The 12,020-nt window shown below is 38.9% G+C and overlaps 1 protein-coding gene across 6 annotated transcripts; it reads right to left on the bottom strand.

Moving 5' to 3' along the window:
• Nucleotides 1-1,383: 1,383 nt before the first annotated feature.
• Nucleotides 1,384-11,363, bottom strand: bnip2 (BCL2 interacting protein 2). 6 transcript variants are annotated; one of them, XM_061035391.1, is made up of 12 exons: nt 10,427-11,363; nt 7,945-8,040; nt 7,752-7,819; nt 6,859-7,035; nt 5,236-5,418; nt 5,006-5,108; nt 4,794-4,925; nt 4,614-4,700; nt 4,427-4,525; nt 3,263-3,298; nt 2,730-2,757; nt 1,384-1,998 (listed from the first exon to the last, which is right to left on the bottom strand). In XM_061035391.1, the coding sequence occupies exons 1-11, from the start codon at nt 10,789-10,791 to the stop codon at nt 2,745-2,747; spliced, it is 1,359 nt and encodes a 452-aa protein (XP_060891374.1). In that variant the 5' UTR covers nt 10,792-11,363; the 3' UTR covers nt 1,384-1,998; nt 2,730-2,744. The 6 variants fall into 6 exon arrangements, 5 of the variants coding, with proteins under 5 accessions (XP_060891374.1, XP_060891372.1, XP_060891370.1 ...); XR_009672915.1 differs by having other exon boundaries at nt 2,730-3,298; XM_061035389.1 differs by having other exon boundaries at nt 1,384-2,757.
• Nucleotides 11,364-12,020: the final 657 nt, after the last annotated feature.

Below are 12,020 nucleotides of genomic sequence, written 5' to 3'. Positions count from 1 at the left end.
AAATGCTCCGGACTCCAGAGCGAGCAGGAGTAACAGACAGAGAGAGGGCGATGACGTCAAGCGCTAAATGCCTAGGTCTTACCATAAAACTGGCTATGAGATATGAAACGGGAGTAAACAGAATACTGTACAGGGAATAGCTTCGGAGGTCGGGGAAGTTAGTGTGAGAATAATTCTGCGAGTCTGCGGTAACTTCCGTTTTTCAAAATAAGGTGTTCCCAATTTAAAAAAAAAAAAAAAAATGTTTTCATGGAGAAAACAATAATTATATATATTTTCTTACATAAGCACACAATGATTCTGATATGGTTGGACTAAGTACTTCTTAGACTACATGCACAGGTACTATGAAGTATTTTTTACTGTGTACTTTTTGAGAAATCCACTGTCAAAGTCCCTTATAAATCACTATAATGAGTCTTTTTTCTGACTTTGATGTCTTGTAAAAAAAATTTCTTCCATAAGTACACCATGATTCGCAGTCGAGTCCGCGTTTGCACATCAGAGAAAAACACAGAGACCATGACAGCTACTTAACTGACTTTGCGGCTGTTTTTAAGCCATTTTAATCAGACACAGCAATAAAAAAATAAAAAAATAAAATGAGCCCTGGATAGTAATGCTGGGTCCACTAAGGGAAACTTCTCTGTAGGTGTTAATTTCTGCTAACACGCAGAAAATGCAAAACAACATAATGTGAACTCTTTGTGGAAACTGCTCAAATGCAAAAGGACCGTGTGGTAGCCTATCTTGCATGACTTAACTGATGTGTTTTGTGTCTCTGTTTAGCATGTGGATTGAACCGGGGCAGACCCAAGATCCTGCACTAAACACCTTATCTTGTGCAGTCAACTTCGATCGATGTTTCTCTCTCCCAATGTTTAAGTTCTTTAATTTTCAGGCTTGTAAAGCTAATGATGAGAATTCAAAGTACATACTGAAATTAATCATCAGACAGCCGATACAATTTTTTTGCTGTATTAAATTCTTGGTGGCTGTTTGGTTTCTGTGTTTAGAAGGCACTGACGTGATCACCAAGGGCTGCCAAAACAGTCTGGTCTGTGTGGGTGCCATATCCTGCTATGAAGGAGACCTGTGTAACAGTGTAGTGCCAACTGGTTCCAGTGTCCTCATCACTCTCTTTCTCTAAGGGCGTGGTATCACTGTAAATTTGTCTCACTTCAAATTTAGGGGCGGCTCACTTCACCATGTGAAAGCGAGGAGCGGCTGGCTTGACCCGCAGTCAAAGAAAAATGAATCTAAAACAATCTTGTGGATCCATGATTTTACTTTGAGGAAATGTTATGATGAGACTTTTATTTTTGCTTCAGTTTGTTGCTCTCACAAATGATCTCCCTCCACAATTCAGAGGGCACATTCAAGTGAGGGGCCAAAAATAAAACTTTATTTACCCAAGGCAGGATTTTAACAGTGAACAGTGAAAAAAAAAAAAAAAAAAAAAGTGCCATCAAAAATTGTGTTCTATGAAATGCCCCTCAAAGAGGCTGAGACCTACAATGCAGTTAAAATCAGAGCAACCATAAAAATATATTAATTTCTCTCCTTTGTCACCTTTGAATATAAATATATATTGAAATGTAATAAAGCAGAACATGCATCAATCGTCTGTAACAGAGTGCCTTAAATAATGCTTAGATACAACAGTAACTGGAGAACACCCATAAGCTACGTTCATTATGATATGCCGGCAGTAGATAAAAAAAGATTGAAAACGTTTCAGACAGATTGTGGGAAAACGCTGAGAATCAGGCAGGAAAGGTTCCACAATGAAACTGGCAGCAACATTTTAGAAAGGCACTTTCTTGATGCAAAGAGCTAAGTCTCCAGTCACTTTGCCCGTAACAGAAACAGAAGAGTGGCAGCGGTTCAAAAACATTCTTCATCGCTCTCCTCCTCCACATCTTGCAGTGCGAGCAGGGTCACTCTGAAACAGCAGGCGCAGCTACCTCCGCTTTGCCAGGCATGTCCTTATCGATTCTGCAGACAAATTCAGTATCATCAGACGTCTGTGTTACAGGGATGTGAGGGCTATAATCACGGATAATCAAGGTAATAACAGGCTACTTTATGGCTACTATAAAATCATACACATGTTAAATTTGATCATTATCTTAACACTATCATTAATGTGATTATTTGTGCTTTGATTAGGAGCCTATTTTCACCATAATAATCACCATCTTATTTCCTCATTTACTGAAGCATGAAAAACGTTTTGCCCATACCGACCCTTCAAATAAGTTCACACTTTGTGAGATTCAAGACAAATGCATTATGTTTTTCCTACAATCTGTACTAATATATGTACAATCACTTTAGAGTAGTCAACTAGTTGTTTCTGAATACCAGATATCCTTAAAAACTTTATGCTGGGTACTTTTCTTATGTTCAGCAACCCAACAATATACCTTAATCCCAGTAACTGAACACTCATGATGTATCAGTAATGAGCAAAATATTTGCATGTGCAAGGCTGACAACAGTTGAGTGTGGCAATTACTAAACATCAGCAGCAGCAACAGCAGCGAGTGTGTATGTAGTGAGTCATGCAGAGAGCTGTGAGTGTAGACGAGGCGAGTGTTCAGTGAGTTACTGAAGGAAACCATGTGAGGACATGGTTACTGTGCAACCACACACCACAGTGACTAAGACAAACTACTTCCTTGTATTTCCATCCTGTGGAGTCGAACAAACAAGAACAAACTTACCCAACATCAACCACATCAAAATCTAAACCTGGTTACAAAAAGACACATGCAAGTTAAGTCTTACTTAAACCCCAACTTTAATATCAGAGAGCATCTATTTCAACATCGTGTTGTTTTTTAGCAGCCAGCTAAAAGGCTACAAAAGGTGCAGGAAATGTTTAACACCACATATGGAAAGCTGTTATATTTAAAGCAGTACATTAACAACAAACTGAAGTGAATTGTATTTGAGATGAACTTCACAGAATTTGGCTCAGAAATAGTATGAAGTTGGTTAAACAATCACCAAGCCGTCTACTTTTGGACACCAATCAAACAGCTACTCAGCCTTCTGTCCAGTAACATGCTAACTCTACTAGGAGGAAAGAGGCTAGCAGGTAACAGTGACTCATTTGTCTACCATGAAACACGGGACAGTTTGAGGTGTATTGGTGCATTCCTGAGAGCCAACAGAACATTTCCTTGTTAGTTTTGTGAATGCAAACGAAACAAAAAAAGAAGCTAAGACTGATCCTGGGTGAAAGTGCATATACCTTTTAGAGGTTTTCCTATTTTTTTCTTCGTCAAACCTTCAAGAGGAGGGCAGGAAATTGGGGGTTAAGGTAAAGAGAAATACACAGCCAAAAGCAACCAAACATCCAAACAGCAACATCATTTGAAAAAAATAAAAAATAAATAAAGTATTTGTGCTGAAGTCTTTGAAGTGCCATGAGGAGAGAAGATCACCTTAGGTTAAGCCACATCAAGTAAAAACACTGCATGAGTAATTCATCAGCAGGATCCCCATGGTTATTAATGCCAGCAGAGGTAAACACTAGAAAAAGAGGTGTGTCTTCTTTGCTTTTACTTTGTTCCAATTAAATCATCTCCAATCAGCTCCAGTCAGGAATGTTAAAAAATGATGAAATGTTAAAAGAATTTGAATAGTGCACATACTTGTGTAGGCTATACTATGCTTCAAAGGCATAATTTACACAGGTTTTATGAGCTAAATTTGATCTCTTCTCCATCATCATACATATGGTGTTAGTAAGATAATCATATTCTGGGCAGACGGGGTCCATGATTCTAGAGAAAGGACAAATACCCGTCTACAGATTCGAACAAAGAGCAATATTTGAAACAACAGAAGAAAAGCAAAACGTTGCTGTAGCACCACCTAGAGGTGAAATGTCACCCGACTTTGCCAGATTAGTAAGAGTTGGAACAGTCCGAGAACCAGAATTAACAAAAGGAATTTGGAAAGCAGCGAGGCACATCAAAGGAATAACTTGAGTGGGAATTATTTGATTGTGCTTTGTACCAAGAGTTGTGAGGATTGACTGAAATCTGTAGAAGGGAACAAATGATAGGGTGACCCACATCAGTAATGGTATGCTCTAAGATCTGCATGTTGACTTTTAGTGGAAACAAAATTGGTTGATTTATGATTCTACCCACAATGCTGCAGACATAATCTGATATGTAAACAGACTGATGAATGCTTACCCGTTTTGTAAACAATTGGAAACACATTTCTCATGTAATTATAGAATTAGAGGGCCAAATCACCTCATTCTTTATGGCCTTGGATTTATATGTATTATCTTTCAGACACCACCTCACTGATTTGTCCTCTGACAGGACTTTTAACAGGCTTTGTTTCAATAAAAAAAGAGCTTGATGAATGTGGATGTGTTGGTGTGGAGCATACTTACTGTTTAATACAATCTGGTATGGACACGTATTCCATTGGAACCAGTTCAGCAAGGTCTTTCAAGCTGTACACAAACTTAATTTTCTGACTAAATTTGGAGCTGTGAAAAGGAGAAGAACATGTCAGATTCTAAATGTTGGCTCAGAAAATCTTTATTCCATCACTCCAATGATTTTTATCTAAGTTACCTTATGAATGGTTTTGTAAGTGCCAGCAGGGTGCGAATAAACCAAGAGGGATGAACAATTATCAAAGACTTCAAGTTTTTCCTTAACCTATACAAGAACAGAGAGAAGCCCATTTAATCACGTCATGCATGACGACGCTGTGTTAATGACCGGGCTATTAGAAATACTTCATGTACTCACCTCCTATCAATCTGCTGATAACATTTTCTGAGCCAGCTGACTGTTGGCATCTTTTTCCGAGATGTCGCCCCGTTCAAATACACAATCATATAGTTCTCAGCAACCAAAAGCTCCAGTGTTCCGATCACATATCTGCAACAGGAAACGTTTCATTACTGCTGGTGCTAAAATGTTTGTTCATGGAGGCCAGAGCAACTCAAATGAACACTCACTTGAATAGATTGTCCATGATGTATCTGTAATTTGGTTGACTGCTCTCAGGCATAAAGCACACAGCAAAAACAATTATGGCATTCAAACCGTCTCCATAGTAACCTGAAAGGGAAAAAAATCCAACATTAGAAATGGATGTATAAGTATCAAAACAACAGTTTTATTGTCCAAGCATGTTTTAATGAATATTTTGACTCAATTATTTCAGAAAGTAACAAAAGAAACCGACCTCCGTGGCTGATGACCCTCTTGTAAGGTTCGATGGCCTTCATGTCCACTCTGTGTTCCTGGTCTCCGAAACGAAACACCCTCCAGCGCCGACCCTCCTCCCTCTCGTCCGCGGCCGAGTACTCCTGCACCGACTCCATACCCTTCTGTAGCAGCTCTGTGGTTTTTGGCTTGGGGAGATCATCTGAAGGAGAAACAGAACTTTAAAACCCACAGCTTGGCTAAAACCTCCCTCGGATGTGATGTCATCAAATCAATTTATGCAGATCTAATTGTTTTTAATGTTTTGATCACTGTATAAATCATCAAACTTTTCAAATCCATGCATGTGAATCAACCAAAATTAAAATTACATTTACCATAATTACTTTGACTTTATCTGCTGCATCGTGATAGCATGCTCTCTCTCAAAATCAACACCAACAATCACGTCTCTCTTTATCCTGAGGTCATGATTTTACACGGTGAGATACTCAGCATGCACTTGTTGTGTCTCTGAACCAGGAACAGAAATAGTGTGTAAAGCACACTCAAACACAGCAACAAACCACTGCTATAACCCAGAGGCCTTCTGTGCATTTTTGTGGGACGTATAGGACATAAAGAAAAGTGATAGAAATGATCATGTTTATCAAGCATGCAACAAGCAAAATCCAAAATAAATGTAACCAAATCACAAAAACACTTCGTCATGAGGATCTGTCAGGATGAGCAACGTCCTTCTAAAATATATAGAATCAAACCCGATGATCTAAACATAACTTTTTGAGCACAGTATGAGCCACATGTTTAGATTTATCTTGAAAATAACTAACATATTATCATTTAAAATAGTGTGATGCAGTACAAACAACACCTGCAATTCATTCAGTATAAGGTCATTAAAAGTTGTTTTTTTTAATTTCCATCATCTGATAGCTGCAGCATTACTGTGCAGATAAACCCACTTCCTAAGTGACGAGTTATGACTGATTATTTCAGCAAACAGAAAACGTTTCAAGGAAAGTAGAAATGACATGCAAAAAAAAACATTATCTGAAAGTGAAGGGCATGAAACACAACACATCCCCATGATTTTGTTTGAAAGCTGAGGACAGGACAGAATCTGGACAATAGGGGTTGATTGACTCATGGCTGGCAGAAGGAAAAAAAAAAGCGAGGGGGGCTGTCCAAGAGACCTTACCACTAGGAAGAGAGAAACCTGTAGCTGGCCTGCAGCCTGTTTCCAGGCAGAGAATGGAAACAATTCTTCCATTTGAAAAAGAGGAAGGCAGCAGTGTGGAAACACAAAAACAACAGAGCACATTTTAACCACACTTAAGGCATTGAGCTGTCTTTCCAAACCTGTAAAATCGAAGATGGAGTATGCAGAAGGATCCAAGAAGCAGGAGAATAAAAACTGGTCTGACAACAAACTTGCTTCTGTGTTATCCTAAGACTAATCCCTTTATAGATAAATATTTAAACAATAACAAAACCACTGTAGACTTCATCAGTTTCCAACTTACAGTATATCTGAATCTCTCACGTCTCTTCAAGTCAATTCTAACTCTCAAAATGTGTTGTATGTTATCAAAACTAACTGGAACAAGAAGTGATAAAGGTAACTAAAATATGTGCCTACCTTCCCATTCAAACTCGTTGCTGTTGTCTGAAGGTGTGTCTATGCCGTCGAGGTCCAGCTCTGTACTTTCATCCAGGTCATCAGAGAGAAGAGAACTCTCACTGCGGTCGAGAGTGAGACTGATGTCTGGAGCTGAAAGCTTCTTCTTTGCCCTCTTGCCATGGTTCATTTCATAGCCTAAGTTAAAAGCCAACTCATTAGTGAGTATACCGTGTGTGTACCAGCATGAAAAGGAGTAGATTCAGAGTGTTTCATGTCTATCATAACTTCATACTTAGATGCAAAGAAGAGAAGCAGTTCCAAAGAGTTTGTTCATGCAGAAATGCTTTCTGAAGTTTAGCCAAAACTAATATCAGGTTAAACAAATTTAATGCCATCTTCCAAAATAAAAGTCTTCTTGTAATATTTGTTAAGATTTTATCTTTGTGTAACCGGCCCTCTACTGAACTTGTTTTCCCTCGGATCCCACCTACTTGTCTCTAAAATAAAGCTGAGCCCCCAAACAGGACCCACGCGGGGGAAAAAAGTAAAACATTGTTGTAAAAAAATTAACACAAGTTTTAATTGATTTCATTATAGCCTCAATTAAAAGTGCGGCTGACTATGTAGCCTGATATTCTTGGCAAACCCCTTGGGGACCCCAGACCCCATGTTAGGAACCAATACTCTACAGCAGCTAAAAAAAGACATACACAGAGGAAATTGTGCTTTAAATCCACATAAGAGTACAGCCTCTCATTCCTTTCAGCTTAACTTGAAAGCATTTCTGCACAGTATAATTATATAAAGAATATAATTAATTACAGCAACCACTCATTTTCTCAACTGTATGTGAGTTTATGTGCAAGTTGGTAGTGAATATTTGAGTTTTGAGATTAACTTGTTTTCATTACCAGGGTCTATTTCTTCAGAGGTTCCTGCGAAAAGTTCCTCATCGAGCTCCTCTTCCTCCGGGAGGGGCCTAAAAATCAAACAGGAGGTGATCATTTGTCCGAAGGGTTATCGTTTGTGTGACCTTACAAACATGCAACATAAAGCTGTGAACCAAGGTCCAAACTTTACAACATTATGCATGATCGTCAATACCGTGGAAAATCCTCATCCTGCCACTCTTCCTTAAGCACAACTCCTTCCATACGAAGGCGGGCCTCTCTTGTGGCCACTGACTCTCGGCGCTCCAGACTGGGAAGGGAAACAAATAAAGAGTTTATTTTTTCCATCTTTTGTGTATCATGATCAGTAGTTGTAAAGGGCCCTCTTGTACTCAGAATGCATTAAGAGGCTAGCAGAGATTACCTGTGACAAAAAAAACTCAACACATAATCGGTTATCTGTAACAGTTGCTTGTGACTTGTACAATCCTCAAAGGATTATGGGGGGAAACATAGACCAAGAGTCAAATGCAACTTTTAGTTCATGGGTTTATACATAGGCAGTTAAACGCTGTAAAAAGATGTTTGTGGATATGTGATATACGTGCTGATATAAGTACTTTTAAGAAATGCTACAAAATAGCACATGATAATCAAAGGTCGCAATCAAGGACCGGGGTCTTCATGTTATGATATGTTGCAAAAGGGCTAGATCCATCTAGGAATTTACAAATGTATACAGACGTAATACTTTAATGAATCTTCTTTATCTCATTATCAGTTTGTGTTACAACGAATATGATGTAGCACATAAACAAGTAATGCAGTAAAACATAAACCCTGTCAGTTTTGCGCTACTGCTACATGTAGGGGTTTTCTTGAAAAAATTATTTTAGCTTTACAGCTGGATATGTTTTAGTAAGAAAAAGAATTATGAACATGGAAAACAAAGTCTGGGTAAAGCGTCCCTGTAGCCTGTAGAATAAGTACGACACCTCCGTTCAATCAGCTTCTGGACAGATGCTTACGTTGCTGCGGTCCTTATCAATTCATCGCTTGGCGTTATAGCTTGCCACTAGCAACCTAATCAGATCACTGGCTTCTTGAACAGCTTACGAGCTTGTGTTTAGGACTTACTCACTAATGCCAATCATGGTGTCTGTATCTTGACTGTACAGAGCTCCCTTTGATGCAGTAATCACATACATTCAGGGCTTTTAGTACCCAACATTTCATAACGTAGCAGCAGTTTAGTTTATGTATACACCTAATCCCCACATTACATTTGAAATCCAACTGAGAGCGGTAGAGGTGCCACAGGGAGCTGAAAAAGTAACCCTTCGGTTTAATGGCACCTAGCTGTGTGTGAGTGGCATCATTAAGAAGATAAAATATAAAAAATCGCTGACACTTATAATACTAGTATAATGACAACGACATTATTGAATAATATAAAACGATCCTCTCTTGGTGAGATGAATAAAGCTGGAAATGAATGGTGATTATGACGGTCAAGGCTTCCATCGAGACGGTGAACACAGCCCACATCTTTATTTTCAATAATAAAGAGTTAGTAGTTAGTGGTACCAACTATGTGAATCCTTGAGTTCTTCTGGCATGATGATGATGCGTCATACAATGAGGAGTGAGCAATTTGTCTTTTGTTAGGCACACCTATATTTTAAATGTCTAATTCCTCTGTTTATAAAACTTCTAGTTATTCTTATTTATGTCATAAAAACCAGTAACTTATCCTTTGAAATGGAAAAATAAGTTGCCAATTCCAGGACATCCTAGAAACATTATGAAATGCCATCTCTTCATGGTAGATAAAATGTCTCAAGTAGTGTTGCTTTCCAGGTGGTACCATTTCATAAACTGATTAAAGCACCATGAAAGACATCTGCACATACTTTACTGAACACGCCTCTCATGTTTGGCAGAAATCACGCAGAGATCTTTCATCTTCTTAATAAGAACATCAATGGCCAGCCAAAAGGATTCTCCATGCATGTGATGTCGCCCAGCTGTCCACTGATGTTGCTGTAGACTACAGAGGTTTGAGATAATGATAGCTATGCCGCTACAGTTCTGTGCATGTAATATAGTTCATGTCTGATGGTTATAGTATCAGATTTTGTTGTTGTTTATAAATGTACAAAGAAGAGTTCATTTAACATTTTAGCCACTCCTGTTATTGACTTTACCGTCTCTGTAATTTTCCAGAAATACATTTCATACCAGCTCAGCTTAGTATCTACTCTACCTTGCTTCTCTGGCCAGGATAAAACAATAGAAATGCCAAAAAAGCTTTGGACAGGATTTTCCTTTTCTTCTGTTACAAATTCTAGTTTGTAGGTTAAGCACTGATTTAGAAAAATGTAGGTAAATATGCTGAGAAACTGGTTGCTCTATAATTAAAAAAAACCCCGGTGAAGGGAACAGCTGTTCTCCTTGTGTTTGAGCTCAAAAAGTTAAGTTTTGTCTGTGAGGCAAAGTCTTCGTTTGAACACAGCAAATAGTAGAAAAGAGTGCAGCCCTAGGCCATGACTAGAGAATCACTGGCCTGTCAAACAACTTTTAAATCCAGTACAAAACATTCAGACTCTTCAACAAGAAGAAATCTGATGCTACACATTTTTTCTTTGTTTTTTGGGTACAAGTAGGGCAAACATGTAAAATATAAATGTGCAGACCTTGCAGTGGGTGTAGTTGGTGTTTGGGAGAGGCTCCCTGGTGTCGAGCTTCTAGCTTCAGGCTGTCTCTGCTCATTGTCTGGACTTTTCCTTTCCTGTGGCGTATGTCTTGTTTTTATTGGACTCTCCTGGAGTGCCTCTTCGCCATTTTCAACCGTAGAGGCTGTGCTTTTTTGTAGCTCGCCAAATTCCTCCTCGTCGTCGTCGTCGTCGTCTCCTTCTCCAGACACCCCAGAAGACGAAGGACTGGACGTCTTTCTGTTTCCAAACTCCTCACGAGTCCTCCTGGGGGGGCTGCCATTGTTTAAAGTCATTTCAGTAACACCCTTCAGCACCGCTTCGCTCTCAATCACATCCGACGCCATAAGTTTCTTCTGTTTACCTCCTGATAAGAGAGTCAACGAGTCCGACAAAAGACACACAACACTATGAGAACGAATATCTGACTTACACAACTCCTGTAACGTAAGAAGTTTTAGGCCGAGAGTGGTCCGTCATAAAGCTAGCGTTAGCCTTAAAGATTGTTGTTGTTGACAACTAACTAAAGCATTTCTTATTAACTTAATAGTGTAACACAGGATCCACAGGTAGTCGACTTTTCTAAGTGTGTGACAGCACTTGATAAACCTGAAGGTTTCATAAACTAGCGATGCCCAGCTATCCCACTTTATCAATTTCCTCCCGTCCTTCCTCCCAAGTCAAAATGTTCTGTTCTCGTTAGCGGATGGGCTAAAGTTAGCTCACTTAATCTGAATTTTTTTTTTGACAAGCTGATGTTGAGCACTTAACGCCGGTGTTATCCCGTCAAATCAAGTTTGTCAGCTGCGATGCAACAAATGTGAAAAAAGATCCATCGGTCCACGTAAAGTAAAAAAAGAAGTCAGAATCCGCTGAGATAACTTGCAGGTCGTCAGTTCCAACTCTTGACGGTTGAACGCTAACGAGCTAACTGGTACATTCTGTCGTTTATGGCGCATTCAGGTCGTGTCAGAATAATCGGAAACGGGGTATTCGAACTGTGATAATTCATATTACTGCGGCTTCCAGTCGTTACACACACTGGAAAAGTCGGTAACAAATGTGCAATCTCACTTGCTAAATGTCATTCATAAAACGCAGTAACAAGGCGAAGAAATGTAAACGATGGTTGAATGGTGAATTAACTTTTTGGTTCACTTGTCAATTGTACTATGGTAAAAAAAAAAAAAAAAAAAAAAAAAAAGAAGCGGACTCCGTTATTTGCTTCCCATGTTGAGTAATTTAGCTTAATTCTGAAATGTACATTTTAAAAAAACAAGTCTTGATTTCACATTGCCAATTGCTTTAGGTCCCCAAAGTCTGAAAATCGACGTCTCAGTTTTGAAACTCCGAGAATCCGAGGGACACGCGAATGCAGAGGTACTTCAACAGCTAGCAGTGGAGTTGCCAGTTGTGTGTTTCCTGCAGGTCAGTATATGAACTCTACTTTACTGTACTTTAATTTACTTCGCGTATAAAACACAAAAGAACACAACATTGTTGTAATCGACGCTGCTTTAAATATCCAAATATAGTCGCATTTTACTTCCATATTGCATGAAATATTGTCTATAAG

Source organism: Labrus mixtus, chromosome 4, assembly GCF_963584025.1.
Source record: "Labrus mixtus chromosome 4, fLabMix1.1, whole genome shotgun sequence".
Lineage (NCBI taxonomy): Eukaryota > Metazoa > Chordata > Actinopteri > Labriformes > Labridae > Labrus > Labrus mixtus.
This window is presented reverse-complemented; position numbering and strand designations above follow the sequence as displayed.

Excerpts from the sequence above, each read along its gene's own strand:
- bnip2 (XM_061035386.1), bottom strand. The coding sequence starts at position 10,791 with ATGGCGTCGGATGTGATTGAGAGCGAAGCGGTGCTGAAGGGTGTTACT. Across the intron at positions 7,036-7,751 it reads CTCTGAAGAAATAGACCCTG|GCTATGAAATGAACCATGGC; the intron begins GTAATGAAAACA and ends CTTTTAACTTAG. Across the intron at positions 3,299-4,426 it reads ATACCAGATTGTATTAAACA|GTTTGACGAAGAAAAAAATA; the intron begins GTAAGTATGCTC and ends CTCCTCTTGAAG.